Source organism: Nothobranchius furzeri, chromosome 4 (assembly GCF_043380555.1).
Source record: "Nothobranchius furzeri strain GRZ-AD chromosome 4, NfurGRZ-RIMD1, whole genome shotgun sequence".
Taxonomy (NCBI): Eukaryota; Metazoa; Chordata; class Actinopteri; order Cyprinodontiformes; family Nothobranchiidae; genus Nothobranchius; species Nothobranchius furzeri.
In genome coordinates, this window is record NC_091744.1 from 18,325,640 (window position 1) to 18,346,404 (window position 20,765).

General features: G+C 44.4%; 1 protein-coding gene across 2 annotated transcripts; it reads left to right on the forward strand.

The window, feature by feature from the left end:
- The first annotated feature begins 1,043 nt into the window (after positions 1-1,043).
- LOC139069602 (uncharacterized) lies at positions 1,044-20,053 on the forward strand. Of its 2 annotated transcripts, XR_011520275.1 has the most exons (3): positions 1,044-3,696; positions 3,796-4,012; positions 15,550-20,053. XR_011520275.1 is itself a non-coding variant. In XM_070550159.1 (2 exons), exons 1-2 carry the CDS (start codon positions 3,772-3,774, stop codon positions 15,939-15,941), a joined length of 633 nt encoding a protein of 210 aa, XP_070406260.1. In that variant the 5' UTR covers positions 1,044-3,771; the 3' UTR covers positions 15,942-20,053. The 2 variants fall into 2 exon arrangements, 1 of the variants encoding a protein (XP_070406260.1); XM_070550159.1 differs by having other exon boundaries at positions 1,044-4,012.
- Positions 20,054-20,765: the final 712 nt, after the last annotated feature.

A 20,765-nucleotide genomic window follows, 5' to 3' on the forward strand; every position in this document is an offset into this window, starting at 1 on the left:
AGGAAATACAAAATCAACATTGTTTTACTGAACAATCACGACAATAAATCACAGTGCATTAAGTGCCAACCACAGCCAACATGTGTTGAATGTGCCCAAGTCCATACTTATGAGAGCACCATGTGAGCACCTGTGTGCGTACACGCGCTTGTATATGTAAGGTTTCTCTATAGGAGTGTCCAATAGAGAGTGTGAGGGGCCACAGATCTGCCCCCAAAGGTGCGTAGGAGATGGAAGGAGCGCCAAGTCTCAGAGATTCAGGAGTTGCCCCAGAGCGCAGGGACCCCAGGGAGACTGCAACCAGAAAAGTCCCTGCCCCCATCGAGAGGGGCAGGGGATTGCCCTTGGGGGGCCACCCCCAAGCCGGCCGAGCCCGGAACCCAACGGCCCAGGACCCAGGGGCGACCAGCTCCGTCGAGGACCCAACAGAGCCCAGGGACCCAGATCCAACCAGGCAGCCACCGGGATTAATCAGGCAGACATTAAAAATCTTAAACCCCCTGACCCAGGGAGCCGCGAACACTCAGGCAGACAAAGGCACCACACTCCATACCTAGTGTGACGAGGGAGGGGAGGCGAAGATGTATAGCAGCAAAAGAAGTCCCAAGAGAGGGGAGGAGTCAAAGGCCCCACCTGACATATACAGTCATTCACAAACACAGTCACACACTCCCTCCCTCATGCTCACACATACGGTACACATACAACCTAAGACTAACAAAAATGCACGCCAGACACCCACTCATACTTCCCATACACACCCTATTCACTCTGGTCCCAGTACTGCTACACAAAGAGTACAACCGTCACCTCTTCCCAGAGTTCAACCCTTTCTGCTGGGGTGCTGATGAGCAGGCTCCCCCGCCCAATGCCGAGCAAAGCGACCCACCACCCAGATCCCAGCAGACGGCCGGATCCTCCTCCTAGCCTCAGGAAGCCAAGTGACAACAGAGGTGTGCTAAGACCCCTAGTCACCCTCCACCTGCTCCAAAACAGTGTTGGTGCGTGTTGATGAGGTGTATTTGTGGATGTGGTGAGCGGGCAGTGCAGGCATCATCTGGCCTATGCCAGCTGATGCCACCACACCACCACTCTTCCCCCCACAGCCCTCTGTGTCTAAGTGTAGTTTAAAACTGAAAGTGGGCTCCGGCACCTGGGATGAGGCTGAAAGATCCCCTTGCCAAATGCCGTTATATATGCTTACTCCCAAGGCCCTAAGTGTGTGTTTGCGTGGAATGTCATTGGTGGAAGTGTTTAATGTGCAAATAAAATTGGGGGGCAGGCTGCCACAGGAATGCGGAAATGGGGTTCATACCCGCACCCCCTGACTTGTCCACCCCCCAAAGTCCTATGTGCTTCTGTTTGTGTGATGATGTGAGGGAGCAGGAGGAGAAAAATGTGTGGGGATGGGGAGGAGTTGCTGGTTGGCCTAAGCCCTCCAGGGAGCCTGCTCCCCCACTGGCCCCAATAGGCACCTCTGTTGCCAAAATGCCACCCAGGGCATAGAGATCCCAGCTCATCTTGCCAAGAACCAAAGCAGCAGCATTGCAGAGCTCCACGGAGTCCGAGGGAACCAACGCAGCCCCACCCCAGCAGAATATCTACTCCCATCCCTGCATTTGCACAGCTTCCAGAATATATAAGACATAGGACATCCAGGTAAGGTTGGGTCCTCCCCCTCCTGGAAATCCCCCTTGCCTTCTTCCCGGCAACATAAATGTCAAGACCCGACCCCCAAGGCCCCGCCAAAATCCCCACACGGGGCCGGCCAGCCCCACACCCCGAGCCCCCAGGCCTCTACCCAGACCTACTCAAGGGCATTGCAGCTGCCAGGCAGCAACCCATGGCCACCGCCAAGACCTCCAAGGGGCCCCACTCACAACCGCCAGTAGTCCACCCCCCGAGACATCCCAAGCACCTCCAGAGGGGGGCAGCAGCCTCCCAGCCCCAGACGCCCCCATTGAACCCACCCTCAGGGAACGTCCGGATACTCCAAACTCAGACCCTCCACCCCATCACCCACATCACCCTGCAGGACAATATCAATAACCCCCATCATCGCTATGTGATGGAACCAATCAAAGGAGCTCAAAGAGATTGATTTGAAGTGGAAGCAGAGGCTAAGTCAAGTGCAATATGATCTAACAAAATATTTCTATACTGCTTAATGCAGAGAGTTTCTCTATTTATCCAATTCATGAGGATAGTTTTCTTAGCAATGCATATAGCAGTCAGAACCACATGAACCAAAGATGTTTCAATCGGGACATCGTCCAGGTTTCCCAGCAAACAAAGAGAGGGGGTGGTTGGGATATGACATTTTAGACACTTTGACAGGTCTTCACATACTCTACCCCAAAATTCCTGGACAGGTGGACAGGACCACAGTGCATGAATGTAATTGTCAGGAACGTTGTTTGTGCAGTGTGTACAGGTGTCAGATGACACAAACCCCATCTTGAACATCCGATGACCTGTATAGTGTACTCTGTGTAGAATTTTGTACTGAATTAATTGTAAATTGGAGTGTCCGGTCATTTTAAAAGTTTTTAAACAAGTCTGGGACCAGAAGTTCTGGTCATAGCTGACTGATAGATCCACCTCCCATTTTTCAATAAGGATTACTATTCTATCGTCTATTTTGGACAGTGTCTTATATACTTTAGACAGTAGTTTGGGGGGTTTGAGATTATAGAAGTCTAAAACCCTTGGTGGTGTTTTTAATTCTACTTTATTGAGCTTACATTTTTTTAACTACAGATTTAATTTGGTGATATTCTAAAAAGCTATTCTTATCTATTCAAAATTGGGAGACTATTCTGTTAAATGGGATGAAGTCCAATCCTTCATATATGTGTTCCAGGTAAAGGATTCCTTTACTTTTCCAGTCCGGAAGGTTCATCATTTGGTTATTTTGCAAAATGTCAGGATTGTTCCAGATAGGTGTGCATCTGCATGGTACTAGTGAAGACTCTGTCATTTTAAGATACTCCCACCATGCTGTCAGAGAGGTGCTGATACTGATACTTTTGAAGCTTTCATGTTTTCTTATGCTTGAGCTAATAAATGGTAAGTCTGAAAGCTCTATCGTATTGTAAAGTGTCTGTTCTATATCTAACCAAGACTCATCTAATGGGTTATCTTGCAACCATCTTGGTATATATTGCAGCCTGTTGGCTAAGAAATAATAATAAAAGTTGGGTAGATCCAGTCCTCCTCTATCTTTGGTCTTCTGAAGCGTTTTTAAGCTAATTTGTGGAGGTTTATCCTGCTAAAGGAATGGTGATTGGTTTAGATCTCTGGACTCCTCAGTCAGCTGGTGGTTTGTTTGGGATCATTGAGAATAAGTAATTTATTGTGGGTGAGACGATAATTTTAATTGTAGCAACCCTCCCCATGAGTGATATCGGTAAGGATTTCCATCTTGCAAGATCATCTTCCACTTTCTTTAAAAGTAGGATGCAGTTTGGTTAGATCTGCTAACTTAGGAGAGACATTAATTCCCAGGTATGTGATATTCCCTGACTGTCATGGTCCGTGGTGAGCTGGCCTGTAACCCTGTTTTCTCCTCTGAGTATTGTTTCCACAGGTGGGCGTGTCTGAGAGCTCCCAGCTGCAGCTGATTTCACCATCAAGGCCCAGGGGATTTAAGGAGCAGTGTGACACTTCACCACGCAGGATGATTACTCTGTTTGGGTAGCTCTAGCCCCAAATCTGATTTTTGATAATTGTATTCTGCTCTTGTTAACCTGCCGCCTGAAAGAATCCTTAATGCCCTTCCCTGCTCTCCTCCAGGTTCCTCTTCACCTCTCATCTCCTCCACAACAAACCCGGATCTCAGCATTCCTGACCACACTGCTTCATCCCCTGGCCGCCCGCTCTCAGCCGCTCACCTACCAACATCCATTCCTGCGCCTACGCCTCTGGACAAACCAATTCCCTCACCTTTGGATCTCTTCAGCTCACCCATACCTGACAACCCTCTGTGTACTTTTACCACTGTCAAGAAACAGTAAGCCCATCCTCCAGAGAAATTTCCATTATTTCCACCTCATATTCACTTTTTTGTTTTGTTTTTTCTTAAGTTCCTACTTTTAGAGATCCTTGAACATCTCCGGCATGGACCTTCTTATCATTAATCGTGTGCACATTATGGATTTTTACATTTCCAGCCTCCAAAAATGACATATCCAGCTTCTGAATAGAAGTGTCTGGTTTGAAAAAACAGACATAACAGGGATGTTTTTAATTAGGAAAATGTGTTTAAACTAGAACATGAATGCATGAAACATGATATGCACATGAAAAATATGTAAAAAAAAAAAAACATCATTTACATTTTCTGATTTTTTTATGTTCATCATAATAACGCATATTGAAGGTTTTAGTTACATTTTACATACGAAAAGCTCAATCTCAGTTACAGTGGTGTGAAAAACTATTTGCCCCCTTCCTGATTTCTTATTCTTTTGCATGTTTGTCACATAAAATGTTTCTGATCATCAAACACATTTAACCATTCGTCAAAGATAACACAAGTAACCACAAAATGCTGTTTTGAAATGATGGTTTTTATTATTTAGGGAGAGAACAAAATCCAAACCTACATTGCCCTGTATGAAAAAGTAATTGCCCCCCTTGTCAAAAAAATAACCCAACTGTGGTGTTTCACACCTGAATGCAATTTCTGTAGCCACCCCAAGCCTGATTACTGCCACACCTGTTTAAATCAAGAAATCACTTAAATATGAGCTGCCTGACAGAGGTAGACCAAAAGCACCTCAAAAGCTAGACCTCATGCCAAGATCCAAAGAAATTCAAGAACAAATGAGAACAAAAATTGAGATCTATCAGTCTGGTAAAGGTTATAAAGCCTTTTTTTTTTGTTCGCTTCACAGCCAGACAGGACATGGTAAACAAACAGAATTGATGTCTGAATGCTGTTAACAAGCCTTACAGATTTACTCTCAGGTGGAGTATCAAAGCGTCTGCTTTTAATGTCACGCCTGATACTTAAAACTTTATTGTTTTGAATGCTTTGCAATTCTGACAAGACACGGAGTCAGAGGTGAAAGAGAAAGGAAAAGACAAATGGTGGGGAGATAGGGGGGGAAGGTTCCACAAAAATACATAAAAGTCTGCTTCTAGACCTGCAGAAAGAGAAAAAATGAGACACACATACAACAGGAGCAAGCTAACACTGCGTCAACCTGATGATGAAATATAAAATCAACATTGCTTAACTGAGCAATCACACGATAATAAATCATAGTGCATTTAGTGGCAACGACAGCCTTAAGACCTGTGTTGAACGTGCCCAAGCCCATACTTTTGAGAGCACCATGTGAGCACCTGTGTGTGTACACGCGCTTGTTTATGTAAGGTTTCTCTATAGGAGCGCCCAATAGAGAGTGTGAGGGACCACAGATCCGCCCCCCAAAGATGCGTAGGAGACGGGGGGAGCTGAACCCCAAGGAGACTGCAACCAGAAAGGCCCCCGCCCCCCTCGAGGGGAACAGAGGATCGCCCCAGGGAGCCACAACCAGCAGCCGGCAGAGTCCCTGGAGATATCAGTGGCAAGCCCACAGGCCCGCCCTCAGCCTCCCACCCCCTAGCTGGCCGAGCCCGGGACCCAGCGACCCGGGACCCAGGGGCAACCACCCCCGCCAGGGACCCAGACCCCACCAGGCAGCCACCGGGATTGACCAGGCAGGCGCCAAAGATCTTAAACCCCCTGACCCGGGAGCCACGAACACCCAGGCAGACCAAGGCACCACACCCCCACACCAGGTGTGGCATGGGGAGGGGGGACGAAGATCTGTATCATAAAAAGAAGTCCCAGGAGAAGAGAGGAGTCAAAGGCCCCAACTGACATATACAGTCATACACAAACACAGTCACATACTCCCTCCCTCATGCTCACACATGCACATACAACAAAAGACTTACAAAAATGCACGCCGGACACCCACTCATGCTCCCCATACACACCCTATTCACTCTGGTCCCGGTACTGCTGCACATTGGGTACAATCATCACCGGTTACCAGAGTTTGACCCTTTCTGCTGGGGTGCTGATGAGCAGGCTCCCCTCATCTCATATTCACTCTGTCTCCCTCCTCCTGGAAACCTGCTGCCAGTCCTGTGTAACCCTTTACTAACTATGTAATAACCGAGTAACATATATTTAATAACAAAAGACAGTTCTGGACCAGTCTCAGAAGATATAAATTCGTACGGAGAGCCAAGGTGAACTTAAATATGGATGAATGCCACAAGGTAAGTTTTTTTCCTTTATGTGTACTCAACAATAACAAAACACAGTTGACAATCTGAACACAGTAGTGCAACCCAATCCTCCGAACAATGAACAAAAAGAAATTACAATTGGCCGGCAAAAAGTACATTAACAAGGAAAAATAAAGTGGAGAAGCTGTTGTGGCTACTCGATTATCATGTAAAGCATCAGACAATACAGTGGTCAGCCCATGAAAAAATGATTTCACTACTGTGACCAGGGGGTTTCCAAGTTCTGGATAATCAAGTCTCTTTGGTGGTTGACGTTCTCTGTCCGATCGCCTGATAGGGATGTCGGTAACGGTTATCCTTCCTCCTTCATTTGGCTCCAATCTGTCCATTCCAGATTCTTTATTCACACATTCCTCGTCTCCAGTTCTTTCAGTTTCATCTTCTCTACCTGTCCTCTGGGGAGACGTGGAAGGAAGTTCAACACCAGGGTCATTAGGATCAGGTAAGTTTACACTTTCCACAACGGATTCCTCTTCAGTTTGGTCGGTGTCAGCTCGGTGATTTTTGCTGTGTTCTTTTTCAGGTACTGCATCAGTGAGAGTGACTCTCTCAGCAGGTAAGTGCTCTGTGGTCTCATGATCATTGGTAGTTCTGTCAGGTTCCGAGGAACTTAATAGAACATCAGTAGATGTTTCCGGTGGTTTTGACATTTCAGGTAAGTGATCTGACACCTGCGTGTTTACTGGGCTCTCAATGCGATAGATTTCTGGAGGTGCAATCTGTTGCCCATCTTGTTCGGTTGACGTTAGATCCTGCAGACGTTCTGGACTTCCGTGAGTTGGAAGCACACGTAGTTCTGGAGTGTCATCAAACCATACGACAGGGATATACTCTTCGTCTTCTTGCTCAGAGAATTCAGCATCTGCAACGGAATTAGCCCGAGTTACTACCCTTCGCTTCGCAGATGGCTTAACAGGGTCGCTGACCCGTTCCACGGGTAAAAATCCACACGGAAGAAGTAAATCTCTGTGTAACGTCCTCATTGGTCCTGCAGAGGTCTCTGGTCTTACTTTGTAGACAGGTAGGGTACCCGCTCTGCTCACCACAACATGGACATTAGACTCCCATTTGTCTGAGATCTTGTGTTTGCCTCTTAAACGTACATTTCGGACTAGGACTCTGTCTCCGGGTTCCAAATCTGAGGTACAAACACGTTTGTCAAATCGCTTCTTGTTCTTTTGTGCAATCTTTGCGGCGTTGGTCGTAGCTAACTTGTAGCTTTGTTCAAGACGTGATTTCAAACTTCGGACATACTCTGAGTGCGATGAGTGTTGGTCATCCCGCAACGGTAGTCCAAATGCCAAATCAACTGGTAAACGAGCCTGTCGCCCGAACATTAGCTCGTATGGTGTAAAACCTGTAACGTCGTTCTTCGTGCAGTTATAGGCATGGACAAGGGGTCTGACGAAATCCCGCCAGTGTGCCTTCTCTTGGTTCTCGAGGGTACCCAACATGGCAAGCAAGGTACGATTAAATCGTTCCACGGGATTACTCCGGGGGTGATATGGAGTGGTCCTGGTTTTGTGAATACCGGTTATCTGACAGAGTTCTTTTATCGTCCGAGATTCAAAATCTGGCCCTTGGTCGCTGTGCAGTTTTTCTGGCATGCCATAATGCACCATGAAATTCTCCCACAGGCACTTTGCCACGGTACGGGCTTTTTGGTTACGTGTTGGAATGGCAACAGCAAACTTTGTGAAGTGGTCCGTGATTACCAGGATGTCCTTGGTACCACTCTTATCAGGTTCGAGGGAAAGAAAATCTATGCAGAGAAGCTCGAGAGGCCTTGTGGTTGTGATGTTAGCGAGAGGTGCAGCTTTCTTTGGCGGCGTCTTCCTTCTGACACACCTGCCACAAGTTTTCACTTTCCTCTCCACATCCATAGCCATCTTCGGCCAATAGAACCTGCTCCTGACAAGGTCTAGAGTGCGATCAACTCCCATATGTCCCATGTGGTCGTGGAGACTAGTTAAAACTGTGCCTCGGAACTCAACAGGGAGGACAAGTTGATGGAATGTCTTGGGACCTTCTTGGCGTCTTCTGTATAGGACATTATTCACCAGCTCAAGGCGATTAATCTCTTTTAGTAAAAAGGGAAGTTCAGAGAGTTCCTCCCGCAGGGTAGGCGGTGGCGTCTCCCCACTCTCAAGTTGGGAGATGACATGTCTTAGACATTGGTCTGATCTCTGCTTAGCTGCAATGTCGGCCTCAGACAGGTGAGTGACATCAGGGGATTCATCGGATCTATCTGCATGTTGGAAACAACTTGGTACTGCATTCCCGGAGATAGCTAGACACTCAACCAGAGCAATGTTGTCAACGTTATTTCCGTTGTCGTTAAAGCTGTAGATCAGCTGCCTCTCGCAAATTGCTTGGACAACTTCCTCGCTGACAGTGTCAACGTTCTCCGGATCAGAGAGGTGCTCCTTTGTGAACTGAAGGATTCGTTCTCTCTCTTTCTGTGACCTGAGATCATCCTCTAGCTTTCCATGCGGTCTGCGAGAAAGACCATCGGCATCGAGGTTCTGTCTTCCTGGGCGATAGATGAGTTTAAATGAGAATGTGGATAATGCTGCTAACCACCTGTAGCTCGTCGCATCCAGTTTTGCAGAGGTAAGTACATAGGTTAGCGGATTGCTATCTGTTACAACAGTGAAGTGATTTCCATAAAGATAATCTGCAAATTTTTCAGTGACTGACCACTTTAACGCCAAAAACTCCAATTTATGTGCTGGATAGCGACTCTCACTCCGTGACAGCCCTCTGCTCGCATAGCCGATCACTCTCATCTGACCCTCCTGTTCCTGATAGAGGACTGAACCTAGTCCAGTAGTGCTGGCATCTGTGTGAAGCACATATGGCCTCTGAGGGTCGGCAAATCCCAGCACGGAGGCGGTGGTCAGTTTGTAAATCACCTCTTCAAAGGCTTGTTGGCAAGCGGAAGTCCATCGTTCCCCAAAGGGCTCCTTTGGGTCTCGGTACTTGTCCAATTTACCTGGTGTCTTGAGTCCTTTTCGGGATGGTGGGTATCCTGAAGTCAGATCATGGAGAGGCTTCACAATGCAGGAATATCCCTTGACGAATCTCCTATAATATCCTGCAAAACCGAGGAAGGATCTAAGTTCTCTGAGACTTTTTGGAACAGGCCAGGTCTCGAGAGCAGCTGTCTTTTCCGGGTCCGTCCGGACGCCATCTCTGGAGACCACATGTCCAAGGTAGCGGACTGATGTCTGGAAAAAGACACATTTCTCAGGGGACAATTTGAGTCCGAATTCTTTTAATCTGGAGAGCACCTTCATTAGCCTCTCCTCGTGTTCTTCAAGAGTCTTGGAGAATATTATTAAGTCGTCAAGGAATACGAGCACTTCTTTCAGATGCATGTCCCCCATGCACTTCTCCATTAACCTCTGAAACGTGCTTGGGGCATTTGTCACCCCTTGAGGCATCCTATTAAACTCCCAGAACCCGAGGGGGCACACAAAGGCGGTTTTTGGCTTATCTGCCTCTTCAACTTCTATCTGGTAGTAGCCAGATTTCAAGTCGAGCACAGAAAACCACTGGGAGCCATTTAGTGCACTAAACGTGTCCTCAAGCTTAGGAAGAGAGTATGCATCCTTGATAGTTTGAAGGTTTAACCGCCGGTAGTCAATGCATAATCTGACTTGGCCGTTTTTCTTTCTCACCACCTGAATAGGTGAAGAGAATGGAGACTCGGATTCCCTGATAACTCCCGTGTCGAGGAGCTCCTGGATATGGTTGCGAACTGCTTCAATGTCCTGTGGGTGGATTGGGCGCGCACGCTGTTTGAAAGGGGTTTCATCAGAAAGCTTTATATGGTGCTTTACTCTGTCTGTGCGGCCAAAATCTGTGTCATGCTGTGCAAACACATCACCCATACTGTCCAATTGCTTTGCCATGTGGTCTTTCCATTCAGCTGAAATCGGGGACCCATCAAAATTAAAATTTAAGGTGGACTTTGGAGACTTCTTTGTTCCTAGTGGTTCTTGGGATGGTACGGCTGATCGTGCTGTACTGAGCTGCTTCGAACAGATGGTCTGGTAGGTGTTCATCTGTGCTATGATGCACTTTGGGGGGATAACAACATCATGGTCAGACTCATTGCAGATGTGGACTGGTACCTTGTAAGGCCGCCTGGGCGTAAGTTGAACTAAGGTGGGTTTGACAACCAATCCTCCAGGCAAGGAGGATGAGTCTGGATGTTCCAGCAGGGCAGATTTCTCGTTTAGAAACCAACTGGTGGTTGCGACCCCCTCAAGTATGACAACCTGCCCAGCCGGGATCACTTGTGAGTTGTTCTTCAACCTCACTATGGCGTGAGGTTCAGGATTCATCTCTCGTCTGTGCCTCACTTCAAGCACCTTAAGCACTGCCTGGTAGCCACTGGGAATGGGTTGATGTGAAATCCCAGTTTTGGAGCAGACATCGAAGAGGACGTCGAGAGTGTTGGTCCCTATCAACACGAGAGGTTCAATGACAGTGCTTAGATTGGGGACAACTAAGGCAAGTGTGGTTACATCAGTTGGAGTTCCTATAAACTCTTTTGGAAACCTGACGACCAATTCAACATAGCCTAAGTAGGGGATTGATTGCCCTGCGGCTCCCTCTACTTCCAGGATGTCATGAAGTGGTTTTATCTTCTGGTCTGAGAGATGCTGGTCATAAAACGACCGCGGAATTGTCGTTACTTGCGACCCTGTGTCGAGCAAGCAGCTGATTTCCTTGTCTTTTATATTTATCAGCGCTGTGCTTTTTGTTCCAACTAGTCCTTTAGGAAGCCTATACTGAGGTTTGGTATCCATTCTTGATTGGTCTTTGCTTGTGCAGGATTGACAGCTAACAGCAACACTTTTCACTGAGGGACTTTGGCTAGTCTCAGCTCCTGTCTGTCCCACAACAGAAGCTGTCAGCCGTTTAAATGTGACTTGGGGCTGGTCTTCATCTGCCACTCATTTTGCTTCTTCTCTAGCTGTTTACGCTTCTCAGCCACTAAAACAGGATTGGGGGCCTCTGTGCATGATGATGAAATGTGGCCATCCTCCCCACACTTAAAACAGTACCAGGGTCGGGGTTTACCCGTCTGCTTCGGGTCTGTCTGTGGTTTTATATCTCCACTTGGTTTTCCTTGGCTTTGAGCTCTTTGTGTTTTTGCCTTTTTATCCGATCCTTTTTTCTGCTCCATAAAGGAGGCTAGTTGGCTCTGTAATGTGGCAACTTGCTTGGCAAGACTCACGATTGCACTTGGGCAATTACCTGGACGTTCGTTTAGGTCTGCATCCACGCAGTGAGCCTGAATTTGAATTCGCTGACGTGTAGAGCTCATATGTCTCTTCATGCGGTTGGCTTTTGTCCGTCGCCGATCTTTCTCTGTACGAAGCATTAACAAAAGCTCACCAAATGCTGGGGGTCTGCTTTTCACTTGTTCAAGCTGCAAGGTGGACAGCAGGGTGCTATCCCAGCAGCCTCTACAAAACTGCTTCAGGAGGTGTCTGTCGACTTCTTTTGGCATAACCCCACCTCTCTGTACTGCCAGGTTTAACACTGATTGTAGCCGATGAAGATACGTAGAAGCCTCCTCCCCTGGGTCTTGGTATGTGTTCAGAAATTGGGCGAATAACTCTTCCCCATCTTCCACGATACTGAAAGCAGAGTCAAGTAATTGCAGGAAGGCCAGGGGGGGGGGGGGGGGAGTTTGGCTGCAGTCCTTTAATCACATCTGATGCAGGTGGGAGCAAGCTCTCCACTATCTTCCTGGTAATCTGCAGAGGAAGCATGTTAGGGTCGCTCAACAGCAGTTCAATGTGTGACCTCCAGGTGTCGTAATCCGGTTCATTGTTGGGCCTTGGATTCTTTCCAGAAAAGGAGCGAAGTCTGACTTGGGACTGGAAATGAGGGTTGGTTGCTTCACTCCTCACAATGTGTTCCACTACGACCTTCTGAACTTCTGGCGGGTTCATGTCCTTTGCTGATAGCGAAGGGATCACTTTGGATCTAACAGCAGGATTGGTATCAGGTGAGGTAAGGTCACCCCTTTGGTCGAGGGCACCTATGGGCGGAGAAGGGGGTTTCTGCCCTGTCAAACCCACTATCCCCTGAGATTCAATGGTAGTTTCAGTCTGGGTATCAGAAATTGTCTCGGCCGTAGAACCAAGAGTTTCAATGTCTCTACTGATTTGAACCACTGCGTCTTTAAGAATGTGTTCATATTCAGCACCGCTAAGTTTAGCTAATGCTTTAAGATCAGAAAGGTAAGTTTTGGTAATAATACCACTGACTTTAGTTTGGTACACACTGCTCAGAGCTCTAATGGTGTAAACCACAGAGGGATCGTCCTTTAAGACGTAACGATAAGGTAGCATTACACTTAATGCCTCTAACGCAGCGCCATTTGAATACTCAACGATCAGGTTTTGGTAAAGTTCTGGTATCTTTTCATCAACTAGAATAGTTCTATGGATAGATCTGTATTTCTGAAGGAAATCTATGACCTCTTCATCTTGTTCTCCTACCTGGGTAAGCCCACTGACAACAACTGCATTGGGAACTTTTACACCACTCTTTAACAAAAAATCCATTTTGGGAAAACATTCAATATTGAAGTTCATTCAATGGCTCTCCTGGCTGGCTCGCCAAATTTATGTAACCCTTTACTAACTATGTAATAACCGAGTAACATATATTTAATAATAAAAGACAGTTCTGGACCAGTCTCAGAAGATATAAATTCGTACGGAGTTTTTTTCCTTTATGTGTACTCAACAATAACAAAACACAGTTGACAATCTGAACACAGTAGTGCAACCCAATCCTCCGAACAATGAACAAAAAGAAATTACAATTGGCCGGCAAAAAGTACATTAACAAGGAAAAATAAAGTATTAAACCCACTTTAATACCCTTCAATCGTTGGGGCCCTTTTTTTCTCTTTTCCCTTGTCACTGGTTTGTGTCCAATGCAACAATTCAATTGTCCTACCACACAGGCAGAGGAAAAGGAAGGGTGCCACACCCTCTTCTGTCCTGAGGTTCCACTGGCTCGCCACCCAGCGTCCGCTGGGAGTCTTCTAAGGATTCAGGTTCCAGGATCTGATGCGACTTTGAAGGGATGCTTCAACCGAGCAAGTTCAAGGTTCTTTATCCGGATCTGTCCAATACTAAAAAAACCTGACCTGCAGATCAGCCAGAAAAACCCAAAGGTTTATTACGATCGCATCAATTTTCTTATATATCCCATCCAATAATGATCTTATCCATCTGATATTAATTATTCCAATTTATATCCTCCCAATTCAATTTCACTACAAGTGAATTCTGATATGTATAATGTAGAACTACAATTACACATTAAAGTGCAACATTCACCAAATCTTATTACATCAGCTTGATGCTAATTTAGCACTAGGGATCATCATAGAACCAGTGATGGTTTCTATATAAATTAATATAACACACATCAAAGATCAGAGATACCTCACAGTAATCACACATTCAACCAATTTACAGATATTACAGTCATTCATGTGCTATCAGCTGCCTGTCTGCACCGGTATCAGAACAGGAGCGCACCAAAAATTGATTTCAACTCACCCATGACAAGAAAAAAACATCCTAACACATCTCCATTATACTAACATTTTACATCAGTCACATTCTGACAGTCACAATCAAAATAGTCTTTTCTCTCTTCAGCTGAACTGAATACACCTTAAAAAAAAGAGTTTTACAACACACTTAGTTCCATTTTCCAGCTAATGGAAAAACTAGGCTAACTTAGCCACCCTAGCCAGGTGCTAATCACACTTTTCACCAATTGTCCCCATCATGTCAGCTTTTACACCTTATTTCATTCACTCTATGGTCGTTTTATATATATATATATATATATATATATATATATATATATATATATATATATATATATTAACGTGCCATAACCTAAATTTATCACATCTCACTCACCATCAAGTCAAGATGGGGTCTCTCAGATTGATCCAGCATCGGCGCCGACCGAGTGCCAATACCGGAGCTCTACAACCATAAACACGACGATATAAACACTGTCCGATAGCAAGTACTTTATATTAACATCAGCTTTGGTCAAAAAGTCATTTTTTATCTGCTTACCATGCGGATGGCGGAAGATTTTAGTTTTCAGTTTCTAGCGATGACACGAGGCTGTTTCACTCACAGGAAGTAAGGAACCAGAAGTGTCATGACCTTGGTCTGTTTTAGCCTTCCAATTGGTCGGGTTCTCCCGAGGGATCATGGGAAACGTAGTAACACCATATTTTGACAGAAAATCCATTAACTAGCAGTTTTTTAATCAATGAAATCTTATTTATTTGACAGTTTACCAATAAAATACTTATTTGATGGTTTTTTCCTCAATTTATGTCAGATCTAATTATTTAAGCACATTTTAATGGAATGATATTTTATATAAAAATAGATTTCTCCTAAACCTTGGTTACACCTGCATTCCGTCGGTTCCCGTCTCTCCCGCTGCTCCTTATTTAGTGATAAAAACCTTTTTACTTACCTTCCTGCTCTCCGTGTTGTGATCCTGCATGTCGTGGGTCAAGAAACTGCCACCCAACATGACACTGACTCCAATTGTGTATTAAGCAAATTGACAAAAGAGAAATTAATTGGTATAACTGTGGATTTTATTTGATTTATTTATTTATTTTTTACCGTGTCCTGTCTGGCTGTGAAGCAAACAGAATTGATGTCTGAAAGCCTTACAGATTTATTCTCAGGTGGAGCATCAAAGCGTCTGCTTTTAATGTCACGCCTGATACTTAAAACTTTATTGTGATTGTTTTTGAAGGCTTTGTAATTCCGACCAGACACGGAGACAGAGGTGAAAGAGAAAGGAAAAGAAAAGGTGGGGAGAGGGGGGGGGGGGGGGTCCACAAAAATAAACAATAATGAACAAGAGTCTGCTTCTAGACCTGCAGAAAAAGACAAAAAAAAAGCAAAAGAACAAAAAAATGGGACACAACAACAATACAACAAGATCAAGCAATCACTGCGTCAACTTGATGAAGAAATATATAATCAACATTGCTTAACTGAAGAATCATGATAATAAATCACAGTGCATTAAGTGCCACCATAGTCTTAAAACCTGTGTTTAACGTGCCCAAGCCCATACTTTTGAGAGCACCATGTGAGCACCCGTGTGTGTACACAAGCTTGTTTATGTAAGGTTTCTCTACAGGAGCGTCGAATAGAGAGTGTGAGGGACCACAGATCTGCCCCCCAAAGATGTGCAGGAGACGGGGGGGAGCTCCAAGTCCCAGAGATCCAGGTGCTGCCCCAGAACACAGGAACCCCAAGGACACTGCAACCAGAAAGGCCCCCACCCCCTCGAGAGGCACAGAGGATCGCCCCGGGGGGCCACATCCAGCAGCCGGCAGAGTCCCGGGAGACATCAGCGGCAAGCCCACAGGCCAGCCCGCAGCCTCCCACCACCTAGCAGGCCGAGCCCGAGACCCAGCGACCCGGGACCCAGGGGCGACCACCCCCGCCGGTGACCCCAGCAGAGCCCGCAGGGACCCAGACCCCACCAGGCAGCCACCGGGATCTATCAGGCAGATGCCAAAATCTTAAAACCCCAGACCCGGTTGCCACGAACACTCAGGCAGACCAAGGCACAACCCCTCACACCAGGTGTGGCAGGGGGAGGGGGGACAAAGATCTATATCATCAACTGTGGATTTTAACCAGTTTATTGAGTAATCTGAAACTCTTGAAAAAGAGTTTATCAGTTCTATTGAATGGGAGAGAGATGATTGAGAATTCTGGAGAAAGAGTAAAACATCATCTGCATAAAGACTGATCTTATGTTCTATTTTCTTACACTTTATGCCTTTAATACCTGTTGTTTGCCTAAATGCTGTTGCTAGTGGTTCGATAAAGATAGCAAACAGAGGGGGAGAGTGGGCATCCCTGCCTGGTCCCCCTCTGAGGACAGAAGCTAGCTGATATTCAATTCAACTCAAAAACACTTTATTAATCCCAGAGGAAAATTGATTGCTGTAGTAGCTCAGAATAATAAGAATCAAGTCATCAAAGAGTTATTGTATATTACAATGGCTGTTGGCAGGAAGGATCAATATTGGATATTTGGTCGTTCGTCCTGACACGTGCAGATGGTGAACTGTATAATGTTTGTAGCCAGTTTATAAAGAAGTTCCCAAAACCAAATTTATGTAAAGTTGCAAATAAGAACTTCCAGTTAACTCTATCAAAAGCCTTTTCTGCATCTAGAGATAATATACTAGTTTCTATGTTTCTACTGTAAGCGAAATCTATCAAATTAAGTAATCTACGTGAGTTTGTGGATGTCTGTCTACCCTTGATGAAACCAGTTTGGTCAGGGCGTATTATGAAGGGGGTTACCTTCACTAATCTTTTTGCCAGGGCTTTACAAATTATTTTGAGATCAACATTAATAAGAGAAATTGGGAGATGGCTGGTAGGAAATGCAGGGTCTTTGCCTGGTTTTAACAAGAGCCTAATATTGGCTGAGTTCATGTTTGGCTGTAATCTGCCGCTCTCTTTGATTTCCCTCACCGTTCTGAAAAATATTGGAGCCAGAATGATCCAGAATTCTTTGTAGAACTCTACTGGGAACCCGTCTGGACCTGGAGCTTTCCTATTCGTCATGGATTTAAGGGCTTCCTGGAGCTCCGCTGATGTTAGTGGCGAGTCCAGGACTGTAACTTGGCTGTCTGATAATTTAGGAAGTGTTATCCTGTCAAGGAACTCATTGATCTCGTTATCTGATGGGTTTATCTGTGGTGAGTACAAAGTTTGGTAAAAGTCTCTGAAAGTGTTGTTTATTCTTTCAGGGTCATAAACTATATTCCCGGTTGAGTCTTTAATAGCAGATATGGTAGTTTTCTCTTTATTTATTCTTAACTGGTTAGCTAAAGAGTTACCTGGTTTATTACTACTGCTGATGGTGGTCGGAGGGACCGGTGGCGCCTGTGCTCGGCAGCCTCGCCTCTGTCAGTACGCCCCAGGGCAGCTGTGGCTACATCGTAGCTCATCACCATCAGTGTGTGAATGAGTGTGTGAATGGATGAATGATACACTGTAGTGCATTGGAGTCCTTACTCTGAGAGGTGCTATACAAGTGCGGGTCATTTATTTATCATTTATTATGTTCAAAGTTTTCTATTCGTAGTCTTTGTGCTAAAAATTGTGTCTTTTTGTCAATAATTCCATGAAGTTGTAGTTTAGCTTTACGGAATTTGCTCATTAACTCTTCTTCTGTGGATGCCTCTAAAGACTTAATGATTTCTTCTAACTCCTGAATACGTTTGTTTTCCGTTATGTTCTTATGTGATGAGAAAGAGATTATTTTACCTCTCGTCACTGCTTTCCCTGCCTCCGACAGAACAGTTGCTGATGTTCCAGGCAGATCATTATGTTCTAAATATAGAGCCAACTCCTTTTTTAAAAAAAGTTCTATAAAACCTTCATCTTTAAGCAGTTATGCATTAAACCTCCAGTTTTTGCTTGGTGGGATTGTCTTCTTATTTACCAGAGTTAAAGAAACCGGAGCATGGTCGCTGACAGCTATGGGGTGTATCTCAGTGTCTGAAATGTCAGCCAACAATGAGCTGCTGACTAGAAAATAATCCAAACGTGAATGAGAGTGATGGACGTGTGAAAAAAAAGTATACTCTCTACAGTTAGGATGAAGAGATCGCCATGCATCACAAAGCCCATAATCACTCATGTACTGTTTAACTATATTAGTCGATTGCCAATTGCGCTGAGTCCCAGCTGTACTGAGCCTGTCTGTTAAAGAGTTCATCCAAAAAATTAAAATCGCCTCCTAGTATAAGTGGACAGTCCAAGTGTTTGGAGAGTACAGAGAAAAAATTATGAAAGAATGAAGGGTCATCAATATTTGGACAGTATATGCTGATGATACATAAGCTTTGGTTCTGTGCAGATATTTTTAGTATTATAAATCTACCCTCTGGATCAGAAACTGTGTCCAATACTGTGAAATTGATGTTTTTGTGTATTAAAATAGCTACACCTCTTTGCCTAGAGTTATAGCAGGCAGAGAACATGCTGGGAAACTCAGGTGTTTTAAGTTCATCTGCGGATGTGGCAGATCTATGGGTCTCTTGTAATAATATTACTGTTCGTCTGCTTGCACTCTTTTTAAGTGATCAATTTTTTTTATCTCTTCTCTCTGGAGCAAGCTCCATGTACGTTCCATGAGACAAACCTTAGTGCACCCATAAATGTGTGTGTGAGTAGCTAGAATATGACGCCTTCATGTGCATGCGATAAAATAAGTAATTAAATGCATATATTAATCTGATAGTAAACAATAGAGAGTAAATAATAAGGGTATCATTATAATCATTATTATCATTTGCAATATTACTAATAAATAATAGTAGCAATATTAAAAATAATGATCATATTATAACAATATTAATATAAAGATATTAATGCTGATAATGATAAAGTATAAATGATGTAGCCCGGATAAATGAGAGGCATTACAAAGGTTTAGAAAGTAAAAGTTTATTAATATTTTGATAAATTAAAGTTCACAAATAATAGTTGTGTTATTAAAAATGTTAATCTTAGAAAAGTATGTTCAAGATATAAGTACATGTATGTGTTTTATTTTGTTTGTTAGAGGTACATGTGAGAAGTGTAATTTCCTATGAAGGAAACGCAACAGTGAGAAGAAAAAAAAACGGAAAAAAATGGAAAAGGCCGGTAGAAGGAGAGAGAGTGAACGGGAAAGAGGGAGTGCGTTGGTTTTTGGATAAAAAAAAAGAAAAGAAATAATTTGTGATGTGGGTTGTCAGTGAGGGAATCCCTCAAGAGTTTAAGTGCTAAGCAACAGGTAAAACATATTTAAGTTTCCACCCGAAGCTTTTGGACTGTTCGTACCGTTTGTTTAGCATTGCGGGAAGCCAAGGAGAACCAGCTGATATAAGGACTATATGCTGCTGTCTGCTAACCCAGCTGGGCATAGCAGCTTGTAGAGTATCGTTACCGAAGAGGAAAATGACGGCTCAGACCCAGATAGCACTCTGAGCCACCCAGAAGCGCTCAGAGGACCTCTGGCACCGTGGGAACCAAGAACCAGTGTGAGTCACTGTTAGCCTTAGAACCACGTTTGCCACAGTTCGGCCTAATATATGTGTTAGGGGAGGATGTATGTGCACATTTGCATTTTATGTTGTAGGTTTCTTAAAATATTTTTCAATTTTACATTTTTTAAGTGACGGTGTGTATTTGTACTGGCCATAGGGGGCAGTAGATACCTAAATCGTTGCAATAAAGCCAAGGGGAGTGCAAACATCAGTCAAATAACAAGCGTATTAGACTCCTTTTTATAGCTAAATGTGTAAATCAGCAACATGAATGGCGAAAGTTTTGTAAACCTTCATTAAATCAATAAATGCATTTTGTCCTCAAGGGCTCCTGTAGAAGATGACATGGCATCTAATATGGCGTCGCCCAGAGACTCGCTCCCGTGTATTTTAGTCCTGATTTTTATGGTTATATGTTACAAAGCCGCCAATATTTTTGAACAACTGGGCATCATTTAATTGATTTTCAACATCTTGATGGATAGAAATGCCAAACGAGTATCCGGTACGGATAAAGCATTTTTGACGAATACGAGCATGAAACGAGTAAACCTCGTAAATATCTGTAATCGTTCTGAAGGAAAATCCTCATTGGGTAACTGACTGTCTTCACGCTCTGTGATTGGCCAGTCAGATAGAGTGCCCGCCGCTCCCTACACACAAAACTCTCTAGCCGGCCGGGAGCGCAGTCCGGCCGGCTCATCCACACACACACACAGAGAGTAACGGATCTTGCTGTGATTGCTTCACTGTTGCTCACGTTTCTTCAGTTTTCCCTAGGCTTTCTTCAGCTCGCCTCTTTTTCGGTTGAATATTTAAAGTTACTTTTTTCGTAACTTACTGTACATGGTGCATTTGACAAGACAGAGCTGACGTGCTGCGTCAGTCACTCACTACCTCCGCTCCGGTCAGGTTTTTTATTTTTTTAACTCCCTCTCTCTCCCTCTCTATCTCTCTCTCTCTCTCTCTCTCTCACACACACACACACACACACCTCAATCAACATTGTTTTGTTTAACTTTGTGTGGGAAAATGCCAAGAACGTTAAGAAAAAAATCAGTTTAATCAAATTAAAAAATATATATATTCATAAAGTTGTGTCTGGTTCTAGCATTTCATATTTCCTAGTTCCTACTGCATGAGTTCAGATGTATTAATCCATGCACTCAAATATTAATGTTCTGATTTTATTGAAACACTTGTTCTGAAATAGTTCCTTTACTATTGTGATCAAAAATGTTTAATCTCTATTCTGAGGCTGCTCTGTAAATAGTTTTCAAATAAACAATAC

Excerpts from the sequence above, each read along its gene's own strand:
- LOC139069602 (XM_070550159.1), top strand. The coding sequence starts at position 3,772 with ATGCCCTTCCCTGCTCTCCTCCAGGTTCCTCTTCACCTCTCATCTCCT. Across the intron at positions 4,013-15,549 it reads TTTACCACTGTCAAGAAACA|GAGCGTCGAATAGAGAGTGT; the intron begins GTAAGCCCATCC and ends GTTTCTCTACAG.